This window comes from Anneissia japonica, unplaced genomic scaffold (assembly GCF_011630105.1).
Source record: "Anneissia japonica isolate Jap-2015-1 unplaced genomic scaffold, ASM1163010v1 scaffold288091_len1417266_cov198, whole genome shotgun sequence".
Classification (NCBI taxonomy): Eukaryota; Metazoa; Echinodermata; class Crinoidea; order Comatulida; family Comatulidae; genus Anneissia; species Anneissia japonica.
In genome coordinates, this window is record NW_022684833.1 from 1,082,100 (window position 1) to 1,094,916 (window position 12,817).

At 32.9% G+C, this 12,817-nt stretch overlaps 2 protein-coding genes across 7 annotated transcripts in view; one reads left to right on the forward strand and one right to left on the reverse strand.

The window, feature by feature from the left end:
• LOC117107848 overlaps positions 1-2,130 on the reverse strand; it is a 29,735-nt gene extending 27,605 nt beyond the window's left edge. For 2 of the 4 annotated variants that reach the window (XM_033249659.1, XM_033249684.1), the window contains exon 1: positions 1,989-2,130. The gene's annotated coding sequence lies outside the window, so the exon portion shown is untranslated. Of the gene's footprint in view, positions 1-1,912 lie in introns of all 4 variants that reach the window. The other 2 variants (XM_033249649.1, XM_033249668.1) reach the window with 1 other exon arrangement.
• The window catches only part of LOC117107874 (whirlin-like), a 28,304-nt gene continuing 15,493 nt past the window's right edge, over positions 7-12,817 (forward strand). For 2 of the 3 annotated variants that reach the window (XM_033249706.1, XM_033249717.1), the window contains exons 1-3: positions 2,357-3,277; positions 10,599-10,811; positions 11,384-11,509. In XM_033249706.1, the coding sequence (XP_033105597.1) occupies positions 2,567-3,277; positions 10,599-10,811; positions 11,384-11,509 (1,050 nt within the window). In that variant the 5' untranslated portion in view covers positions 2,357-2,566. Of the gene's footprint in view, positions 314-2,356; positions 3,278-10,598; positions 10,812-11,383; positions 11,510-12,817 lie in introns of those variants that run through there. The other variant, XM_033249697.1, reaches the window with a different exon arrangement.

Consider the following 12,817-nt stretch of genomic DNA (forward strand, 5'->3'; position numbering starts at 1 on the left):
TTTTGTCAATATCTCAAATTATGTAAAAGGAATTAAACTACAAATTAGGATCGATTAGGGTAGGTAAAGAGAGCATTTATTTTGGAAATACGTGTTTTAACGTCATGTCAAGATGTCCATCCAACAACCTGTTCCGAGGCCGCGATCGAAGCACGGCCACAGGCACAGTCAACAGGCGGCGAACTCCCGTACTCTTTCAACAAACGTGAGGCGCCTACAAGAGGAACTAACCGCAGTTTTAAACGAGGACGACCATGCATTCTTTGTTCATGCTTTAAATGATTACAACGCAAAGAGGAATGTATATTCACTGGTACAAAATCTAAGGAAGATGTGTATAAGAGACAGGTTTTAGAGAGGTGTGGACATGAATGCCACCCCTTACTAAACCCTGTCGAATGTGAACCCGCATCCCTGGCAGCGAACGTTAAAATAAGAAATCTCGTCACTAGACCTGGTATAATAACAAAACATTTTTTATTACAATAAAACCTCCAGAAAGGGGCATTGTTTTCTGATTGTAGTTAATTGTTCATAGATTTTATGCAAATCTGGTGCTATTGGTGGAGTTGGCTTAATAAAGTCTCGCTATCTTTTCTCCACTATAACGGCATGTCAAGAAAAATACCATGTCCTTTCTTTAATCTTATTTTTGTTAGTAAAGGAGATAAAGTACCCATGCCTAGGCCTTATAATACCGCAGCCGCAAAATAACTCCAGTCCAGTGACAGTCAGGTGGTCGGGTTTATCTCTCGAAAAAAAAGGATGATGGCCTGGCCTGCTACAGTACTGTAAAAAACTGAGCTAGGCCTAGAGGGTTCCCATCTTAGGTCAAATAGAAAAATTTATTAGATTATCACTCCCGCTCGCATAAAAAAATCAGGAAATATTGATGCAGGAATAAAAAAAAAATTTTTTTTTTGCCGCATCAATTAGGCCACGGGAATGAAAGTTGTAGGTTTGCGTCCACCGCCCGCATGCCTAAAAAGCTACCGCACAAAAATGTTCATTATTTTGAAAAAAAAATATACTTCGTTTTAAAAAACTGACTTTCTGAGCCGTAAACGGACAGAAAAACGATCTATTCATCACTGATCACTCGTCATGAACACCGAGCGAAGGCAGGCCTGGCCACATCGCACCATGATCGCCGATCACTGCTGAGGTCATTTACGGGTCAAATCGATCTTTCTGACCAATAGGAAATCTCGTATGTTTAAAGAGGTCTTAAATGTAGAAAAGGATCTGTTTTATAGGCTAGTGTACAGCCTATTTATGACTGTAAGCATTGTTTCTTGGGAATAAATGTAAAATTACCAATGCCGCGGCTTGTGGACAGCATTTATAAAAAAAATAATGAATAATGAAAAATGAAAAAATGCTTCACGTATTTTCAAAATTTTTCGGACGCAAACCTACAACTTCCATTCTCGTGGCCTTATTTCAACAGCATAAAAACAACATTGCAATTTTGTGACTTCAAGTACATTTTCTTTAAAAAACTATAAAATTAAACCAGTTTTTATACAATATTTACTATTACAACCAAATATAAACAGTCCCTCCCTCAATAAAAACAAAAGCGAAATAATGTAGGCCTAGGAGGGAGGGGCCTACCAATTTAAAAAAAAAAAAAAAAAAGCCCTCCCTGGCCTGGACCCTTATCAATTTAAAAAAAAAAGAGTGATAATCTAATAATTTTTTCTATGTGCCCTTACAGACAAGCTATGGTTGCTAACTTGTGCTTGTCCTCCTAGGCTTTAGCTAGTCTAGGCCTAGGCCTACTTACTTTCAATACTAGGCCTAGGGGCGCCTAGCCTAGGCCTACACCACTACTCAGTTCATGGGACTCTAAAAAAAACAAAAATGTTAGGAGTAGGCCTAGGCTAGCCTAACCTAGACCTTAACTTACTTCTAATTCTACGTAGGACCTTGTATTGTTCTTGAAAATGATATACAACCGTTACGATAGAAAGAGTTTGTAGTACCTCCTTTGTATTTCACGCACATGCAGCTGGATATTACCAAAATATCACTTCCGCCAACAATAACGGACTTGAATGATTGTAAAATTACTCGGCGTTGCAGCAATTTCCTTTTGATATGCAAATGAGACGTTGACAAGGAAACAGAATAAATGAATTTCTGTATAATACAGGCAAATTATATATTTAATACATAATCTGATAATTTATACTATTACCTATATACCATATGTCAAACCATATTTATGTATTTTTCTCAAGGTTAATACAGCATTAATTTATAATCGACAACCTTTTGTTTACAGGCACTTACGTATGCTCCAATCAACGATCGATAATTGGCAGCCATGTTGTGCGCGAAATATATGCGTGAGAAATACTTGATGTTTTTCGTGTACAGAGTGGACGTCTTACGGAGTAGAATAACATAGAAAATTAGCGAATGCCATGCTCTGGCGATTACGATCTGTTTTGTCAATATCTCAAATTATGTAAAAGGAATTAAACTACAAATTAGGATCGATTAGGGTAGGTAAAGAGAGCATTTATTTTGGAAATACGTGTTTTAACGTCATGTCAAGATGTCCATCCAACAACCTGTTCCGAGGCCGCGATCGAAGCACGGCCACAGGCACAGTCAACAGGCGGCGAACTCCCGTACTCTTTCAACAAACGTGAGGCGCCTACAAGAGGAACTAACCGCAGTTTTAAACGAGGACGACCATGCATTCTTTGTTCATGCTTTAAATGATTACAACGCAAAGAGGAATGTATATTCACTGGTACAAAATCTAAGGACGATTTTGAACACTCCAGAAAAACAGAGATTATATTTACTGCTTGGGAAAGTTGTGCCCAATTCGGATCAAGCCTTGTTTTGGCAACATGCAGAATTACCTCAACCAGTTAAAAATGACAGAACAATCAACAACAATAGTAATAATACTAGAAACTATAATACAATGCCAACGAGGACTCAACAAGTAATTCAAAATTGGAATCCAGCAATCGAACCGCATGGGAAAACTATCCGTAAGGCTGCTTCCCAATCCGGCCTACCTCAACAAGATGTTCATACCAATATCCATAGGATCATATTGAAAAAAAGCAAGCATGAGAACGAAGGATTGGGATTCAGTATCCGAGGAGGAGCAGAACATGGTGTTGGGATTTTTATTTCTAAAGTGGATGTAGGGAGCGTTGCAGAGGAAAGGGGAATACAAACAGGAGACCAGCTCCTGTCTGTCAACGATACATCATTTGAGAAAATAAGACATGAAGAGGCTGTTAAGGTACAGAAACATATTATATAAAAAGGCTGTGGCTATTCTTACATCGAAAACATCGAAATTCCCAACAATTTGATTGGTGAACTTGGCTTTACTCTCTAACCTTCAAAATAATTCTCGCTATCTTAATGCACTACATATCGGCGTAAGCATTGCCACTTTGTAAAAAAAAAATTTAAACATTTAAAATTGTTTTTATATTATATGATTTTTTTTTTTGTAATTTGATGCTAAAATATTTTTTTTAAATTATAGTATTTAATACAGTATTTGGTATTTTTTTGAAAATATATAATACAGGTATTGTTCCTGCTTGTGCATCAAGATTTTTTTAAATATTTTGAATACAGATATTCCTGTATTTGTTTGTACAATTTGTTGAAACAGGGTAGTGATGATACAGTATGATTAATCGTCATGAAATGTGTGTGACATTACTGACGTGATACTGGTATTTACGTGTTGTATGGTGTAGTAATGTATGGGACATTTACTTGACACTGAAATCCTTCCAATACCATAAATACTGATGATACCTACGAGCTGTCTGATCTTTTTAAACAGACATTGTGGGAATATGTTGCTAATGATGTGTTGAGACAAAGTTCCTTTTGACTCTGAAAATCCATCCTACAATACTTTGCTTTGTATGGGGTACGATTCTAATTTGAAAGTTAGCTTTGTCAAAAAGATTCAAGATACATTTTATTGTCCATCATTTGGAAATTTAGGGAGGAAAAGTTTGTTGTGATGTTAAAAATATAAGTACAAGCTATGAAAATATACTGTACGCATACTGCACTGCAGACTAACACAAATAAGCCCTTAAAAGCAAGCACACTCGTTAAAATATAGATTTAAGATTTATTGTTAGTTGGTACACGGAAAATTGGAGAGCCAACAGTACACAGTAATGATTTGTATTGTATAACCACAAATAAATTAAAAATGTACAGTACTCATTGTATTGTTTACCAATGTCACAAAGGATAACATACAGTATGTACATATAGTAAATGCTGTCAATTTTAATTACTTTTTTTTATTGATTATAATATATTTTACATTTTCTATATATTTAATGAATATACCCCCTCTTTTTTGTGGGAGGTACTGTACTTGTACAGGTATACAAATGTATTCCCTGTGCAGCTAAATTTCATTTTCAGTTTTACGCTTGTTCCGACGGGAAGCTGACACCGACTGTATGATCGGGGTCACCTGATGGAAAACAAGCGCTTCATCCTGCAAGCTAACACTGACAAATGACCAGATTGGCAAGGCTCTCATCTGACAGAACTTTCTGTTAAGCTTGACCACGGTCTCCTTTTCGAGGCAATTCTAGGCCTATTTGGTTCATAATATCAACCAAAGCATCTTTAAAATTACCTTTTTGAGTTGTTTTTAACTTCATAATTGTCAAAAGTAATCCAAATAAAACATTACAGGACAATTTATATTATTACCGTTCGTTGTAAACTTCATATAAAATTTCATGTCTTTTTTTGGGAAATCCGCAAAATACTGTGGTAGTTCGTTCACGGTGTCTAAGGATAGGGCTGAACAAGATACGGTGAACGCCGGTGAGATACCGTACGTACATGATTCTTAAATTACAGCTAATACAGTAGCCTTATCTTTAGCCACTGCAATTCTCACATTCTAGCAGGAAGAACCACGAACAACATTCATACTCGCATACTACATTTGGAGGCTCGGGTTATAAATGCTGCCGAAAATCTCCTAAATGTTAATAATAATAGGTAGGCTTAGGGTACATCAGGTGAGAAAAAAAAAACTCAGTTTTATTTCGCTTTTTTGGAATGCTCTACCAAGTGAAGATGAAAAAATTGGATGTTAAACATATTTTGCCTTTTATTTGTCAATAGTTGGGATGGCCTACTGCCTACCCAATTCAAGGCAGCCCTATCCCAGGCAGGCCCTCGCCTAATGTAATTTCTGTTTTGTAGTCTTCGTCTTATTGAAACATCATCATGAGATCAATAGAAATAATTTTAATCTTCAACTTTTTATATCAGTGTATAAGCGCTATAACTATCCTGGCCGCTATAACTTTCGTGTAGACATACGATAACATTTGATGCGACCTTGACTGGATTTCTCGTTAACTTGCATCGGATAGGAGTGATCGTCGGAACATAGCTTTTGTCCCCTACCATGTTCTGTACTGTAATTTACTGACTCTTCTAGAAACAGTGACAGACTGTACTGTAGAAGGCAGGTGGAAAAACTCTTTTGCCCCTCATGTGACATTGAAATTGATATCTTTACTGTATAGTACCTCAAATTACAGGGTCTTGAAAAAATACAGCAGTACTATATGTGTGGTGGAGGCCTAAAGTTCAAATCAGTCATTAAATTCAATTGTTGAAAACAAAATACCATACTAAAAGCCTTAAAGTCTAACTGCCGTACTTGCACAATAATTACACTAAATCAAAAAGTGTCCAAAGATTGACAAAATTCCTGTACCTTCTTTAAAACACAATGACAAAATATTAAATGTGACTCTCCAATCCTTTAAGGTCAAATTAAATAGAATAATTAACTTTCAATACACCTAGTGTAAAGAATATAGATTTTTTTTAAAGATAAACCACTTTAAGCATTTGATTGTCTTAATTATTTTTTTAATCAATCGATATTCGTTGCCTTGCAAACCACCAGAAATATTTTTATTTTTATTCCTTTAAATTTTTAATTCTATTGTTTGATTGACATCAGCAATGGTAGAGAGTGATTTATAAAAATGAATTACCAAAGATTAAATTTACTGTAGGCATTAATTCTTCTCCAGTGAGCTTTCCTATCCTAAGTGGACGTATCCGATTCATTTGCTATTCTAGTAGATGATCATGTTACAATTACCTACTATACGTAGGAATCAGCTTGCCTTGTTATGTAAATTACCATCCTCCACTTATTGCAACCTTGGTAGATATGAAATTATCATCGTTAATTTTTTAAAATCCAGAATATGACTGGCATCAATTTAGAAGAAACTTCCCAAAATGAATCTCTTGGGAAATGCCTTTCGTTTCACACAATGTTTCCGTTGTACTGTAATTAACACTTGTTGAAAATCTAAATCAAATCTTTGCTAATTAAATGCTACAACCTGTTGAGTTGGTTGTTTCGTTTTCACAAGTCAGTTTTAATTAAAATCATAATCATGTCTTTGTGTCTACAGACAATGCGTTGTAGTGACATTTTACTAATTAAACTCTTCAAAATTCTTAAATACTGTACAATTGCAGTTACTAATATATTTAAATTCACATACTGTACACAATGTTTTTAATTTACTGTTCATAAACTACTGTATACACTCAGTTGTAAGTTGAAATATTAATTTGGGTAGAATAAAAATAAATTTGAAATGACTTACAGTACAACAATGATAATGAGAAATCTACATGTACAATGATTAGTCAATGAATCCAACATTTTATGAATTTAAATCCCCTCCCCCCCCCCAAAAGGGGTATAAAAATCCAGATTAATATACAGTACTATTTTATTTTTTTAAATTTTATTCAACTTATAAGGCAAGAACAGAACAGGTGAACAAGCACCTCTACAGAGCCGTCTTACCACCGGAGAAAAATGAATAAATAAATAATCAAATAAATGTAAAAAAGATAAGGATTCAATTCTAAAAAAAAAAAAAAAAAAAAAAAAAAAAAAAAAACAGATCTATTCAGGCTATTAATCACAAAATCCTATCTTGATTTGTAAAATTCAATAACTTTGTTCTTAAAAGAAGGAAAGGAAGAATCTGATCGAATTGATAAAGGAAGATTATTCCAGATGAAAACAATTCGTTGAAAATAAAAAGATTCATGAGCCTTAGTTTTGCACCAGCGTACTATATTGACAATAATTTGATACTAATTTAAACCTACAGTATTGTACTGTACTGTAGTACTCTAAGTGTGTATACTTGGAGTTAATAGTAATTATGGAATATAAACATGATAGTTTAATAATTTAAAAGTATTGTTTGAAGGTTTATAAGTACTTACAGTATTTAACAAACATAGCCCATCAGTAATCCAAATTTGAAGAAGTACTCTGCAGTATTTTCCATCAATACTATACATCTTTTGTGCAATTTACTAAAACTGAAGTCTGTAACAATGTTGATAATAATATTAATACAGTAATTATACAGTTTAGGTTTATTTTAAGTGTTGCTACAGTAGAATATAATGCTCATAAGAATGTAGATAATAATAATGATATTTAAAATGATTACCAACTGCAGTAGCATTACAATAATAAATTGTGAAATAGTTAAAATGATGATGATAATCACTGCATTTAATATGATATTTATTTTTTTAAGGAGGATATTGATAATTTATTTTTTTTAGTCTAAACAAGAATAATACTAAACAACAGATTATTTGTAAGTACAGTAGTGATTTGTAAATGACAAATTTTCATGAATCATTTTTTTTATTTGACATGTGTCAATCAGATTACTGTATTATACCTAATATACCATACTGTAATACCTGTAGTACAGTACTGTAATTTTAAATTATAATTAGTGTACAAACCTACCTTTAAGAATATCATTTAATATTTAAAACTTAATCCATAATATAGTGATCCTGTAGTTCAGTACTGTACTTTTAAATCATAATTAGTGTACCAACCTACCTTTTGGTATCATATTTAATATTTAAAACTCATCTAGAATTCATACTGCCTGTCAACATAAATAATCTCATCCGATGGGTTGTTTTTGTATTAATCTTGCGAGTGTCATGTCATATGATCAGCCATACAGTACTTAATATAATGGATAGAGGGCACTGCTCTGCAAGCAACAACGATTTATTCACTTCTCTGAAATTGTTTTTTAAAAATTATGATTAAATAATAATTGATGAATAATAAAAACATAATGCTTACTTCTTTCTATACTGTAGCTTATGCAAATTTCTGTTAGGTGCGACTTTTTTTATACCTTGTTTAGTGAACACACCAACCTCCAATAATGATGATTTCGAATAAAAACACAATTTTATTTTTTGGCCAATTAAAGCCACCATGAAAAATATGGATGCTTCAGAAAATATAAAAGTTTTTCTTTATTTTTATTATGCCCACCGCTGCCTTGAAATCTCCAAAAATAAGATATGTACAGTAGTACTGTATGTTTATAATTTAAAGCATTTTTAAACCATCCCAGTACTACAGTACACTGTTTACATTCAACAATAACAATTTTTTTTCCCTCTGTTTGGCTGTTTTGGGCAAAACCGTTTGCTAAATAAGAAAACAGAATTTTATATTTTTGTCTGCCCTCTGACAATCTTTAAAAAATTTAGTTTGCGAAACAATAAAAAAATGTCATATCTTTCCAAAATACGAAATACTTTAGTGCATTTTCTTTTTATCTTTTTATCATTTACACTTTTTATCAATGTTTATCTCCCAAATCTAGATTCTGAAAACTGCCAAGAAGTTGAATATGGTAATAAGCTCAGTGGGTCGTGTTGGGTAGAATGAAAATAGATTTGAAATGACTTACAGTACAACAATGATAATGAGAAATCTACAATGATTAGTCAATGAATCCAACATTTTATAAATTTAAATATCCCCCCCCCCCCGAAAAAGGGGTATAAAAATCCAGATTAATATACAGTGCTGTATTGACAGTAATTTGATACTAATTTAAACCTACAGTAGTGTACTGTACTATAGTATATGTGTGTGTATACTTGGAGTTAATAGTACAGTAATTATGGAATATAAACATGATAGTTTAATAATTTTAAAGTATTGTTTGAAGGTTTAAAAGTACTTACAGTATTTAACAAACATAGCCCATCAGTAATCCAAATTTGAAGAAGAACTCTGCAGTATTTTCCATTAATACTATACATCTTTTGTGCAATTTACTAAAACTGAAGTCTCTAACAATGTTGATAATAATATTAATACAGTAATTATACAGTTTAGGTTTATTTTAAGTGTTGCTACAGTAGAATATAATGATCATAAGAATGTAGATAATAATAATGATATTTAAAACGATTACCAACTGTAGTAGCATTACAATAATAAATTGTGAAATAGTTAAAATGATGATAATCACTGCATTTAATATGATATATAATTTTTTTAAGGAGGATATTGATAATTTATTTTTTATTCTTTATTAAATTAACTTTTAAATAGTTAAAAAAAAATAACCAAAGAAAATAGTATCCTAGCAAACTGTGTAACAGTCTGCTGAAATATATAGCAGAGCTTATAACTTAAGTTGTACAGTAGAATGAAAGTTTTTTTCATTTAAAGTCTAAACAAGATTGATACTATAAAACAACAGATTATTTCGAAGTACAGTAGTAATTTGTAAATGATAAATTTTCATGAATCATTTTTTTTATTTGACATGTGTCAATCAGATTACTGTATTATACCTAATATACCATACTGTAATACTGTACCTGTAGTACAGTACTGTAATTTTAAATTATAATTAGTGTACCAACCTACATTTAGGAATATCATATTTAATATTTAAAACTCATCTAGAATTCATACTGCCTGTCAACATAAATAATCTCATCTGATGGGTTGTTTTTGTGTTAATCTTGCGAGTGTCGTGTCATATGATCAGCCATACTTAATATAATGGATAGAGGGCACTGCTCTGCAAGCAACAACGATTTATTCACTTCTCTGAAATTGTTTTTTAAAAATTATGATTAAATAATAATTGATGAATAATGAAAACATAATGCTTACTTCTATACTGTAGCTTATGCAAAATTTCTGTTAGGTGCGACTTTTTTTATACCTTGTTTAGTGAACACACCAACCTCCAATAATGATGATTTCGAATAAAAACACAATTTTATTTTTTGGCCAATTAAAGCCACCATGAAAAATATGGATGCTTCAGAAAATATAAAAGTTTTTCTTTATTTTTATTATGCCCACCGCTGCCTTGAAATCTCCAAAAATAAGATATGTACAGTAGTACTGTATGTTTATAATTTAAAGCATTTTTAAACCATCCCAGTACTACAGTACACTGTTTACATTCAACAATAACAATTTTTTTTCCCTCTGTTTGGCTGTTTTGGGCAAAACCGTTTGCTAAATAAGAAAACAGAATTTTATATTTTTGTCTGCCCTCTGACAATCTTTAAAAAATTTAGTTTGCGAAACAATAAAAAAATGTCATATCTTTCCAAAATACGAAATACTTTAGTGCATTTTCTTTTTATCTTTTTATCATTTACACTTTTTATCAATGTTTATCTCCCAAATCTAGATTCTGAAAACTGCCAAGAAGTTGAATATGGTAATAAGCTCAGTGGGTCGTGTCCCTGGATCGTATGTGTCACATCAAACATACACATGGGTTAACCCACAGGGTAGGAGTGTTTCCCCACCCCCAAATGTGGCAGTTTTGAAGGGGAAGATGACCGAGTCCCAGGGTAGGAAGAGCAGCCTCAATCTATTGAATGATGGGGATGAAAGAAAGGTTAGTATTTTGTTATATTATTCTTGCAAGTTGCTTATGTATAACAAATTCTGTGACATTCATTCTCTTAAGCTGGGCACTCTCACTTCATTGTACAGTATGACCATTGGCTGACGAATCCAACTTGACTCCATATGAGCATTAGATGACACAATACTGTCTGCTTTTTTTTGGTGACAGTCTCATAAACGTGTTGTCACACAAACATGTTATTAAATATGTTTATGCTGTAATTTTGTGGGACAATATCTAAGGGGACGGGGGTTAGCACCAAAAATATCGCCTTGAATAGCGGCAGAGTGTTCGTGAATGTTCCAAAATAGATTCTCCCACCCATTACTTGATTGTGCACTTGTACCCAGTTGCCAAACGCTAAGTGTTTTACTGTAGATATAGATGTCAAATTTTTACATTATAATTAATTATTACCGTTATTTTTTAAAAATTATATATTATGAGAGTGTTTAAATTACTTTATAATCAATGTAATCCTCTGATTTCATCATTCATCTGTAGTTACTTAAATTCCTACTAATTTCTTTGTTTCCTGTCCTTTCATTGAAACATTGTAGGTGAATTTGGTGATTGGAGATGGACAAAGCTTAGGTTTGATGATCCGAGGTGGCCTGGAGTTTGGTCTCGGTATCTACATCACTGGAATAGATGCATACTCAGTGTCAGATGCTGCTGGCTTGAAGGTATGTCAATTAAACGGTTAATTAATTGTAAGAAGCATACTGGTAACGTGCTGGTAGTCTGCTTTGAGTGTTGAATCACACAACAAGTATCTGGGGTTATACAGTAATATATTTGTCAAATATTAAATTGGTGGGATAGGGTGTTCGCGTAACGCTAAAGTTCGTTACCAAGTACATTAATTTGTTCCTTATGTTCTAAAGAGAGAGCGCATTGTAAATCGGACACTTCTAATTGTTACGCGTAAACGTAAAGTTGCGGGGCGTACGCTTATGATCAGAGCAGTCAAGGTTCAAAAGTTTTCAATTTTGCAAGAGGGTGCTGTTCATGCGTTATTACAGAATTTGCACGTGTAAATCGCGGAGAACGTTATCTTATGTTTATAAGATCTTTGTTTATAAGTAATACCACTAGTGGCGGATTGGCCTATCTTCTAGTTGGACATGGACCGATGCGCCCTTTGGGGTATGGCACCTTTTTTTTTCTTTTTTTTTTACTGACCAAAGAACCCTCTTAAGAAATGTTCTTTTTAAGAACGGTTTTTGTTGTAGAAACAGGGCCCACAAAAATGAACCGTTCTTTATGGCATCCCAAAGATCAGTTCTTCAGCACAGAATAAAATCACCATGGTAAAACAAAATGTTAAACTGTTCACAACACAATAAATTATTTCCTTTTGTTAAGCACTGTACTATAAGAACAAAAGTTTAACCATTTTTTTATTTGAATACCGACACAAGTTTATTATTAGATTTACATGGCAGTACAACCATAAAACATATGGCAAAGCCCAAACAGTTTTTTTACTTTTTACTATAAAAATGATTTTCATTACCGGCCAGTTTTCTTATAATTATCTCCATTTAGTGTGGAACAGTGGTGTTTTTATGTGGGGAAATATTTAGTTATATATACCGTAATAATAATATAATATAATTGTAATAATTATGTAATATAAATAAGTGTAAATTATCAAAATAAAACTACAATATGTTCTAAGTTAAACCATCCAAATTTACATGAAGAATTTTGTCCTTTTGCTCGACATCTCCACTACTTATTAAACGGTACCGACCCTGTACTATAACAATCAACCCCTGGGTGATACTACAAGGCAATTGAAACTGGTGATAAGCTTCAGCCCAATGAGCCCTGTGGCTCGGCAAGGATTTACTTTTTTTCTAAGACACTTAGGCAACATTATACTGTTTACATACCTTTTAGGGGTCTAAGTCTTTGTACATGAATGTAACCTATTGTTTGTATTGTTTACAGGTAGTTGTTTATCTTATATGCAATTCATAGATTTG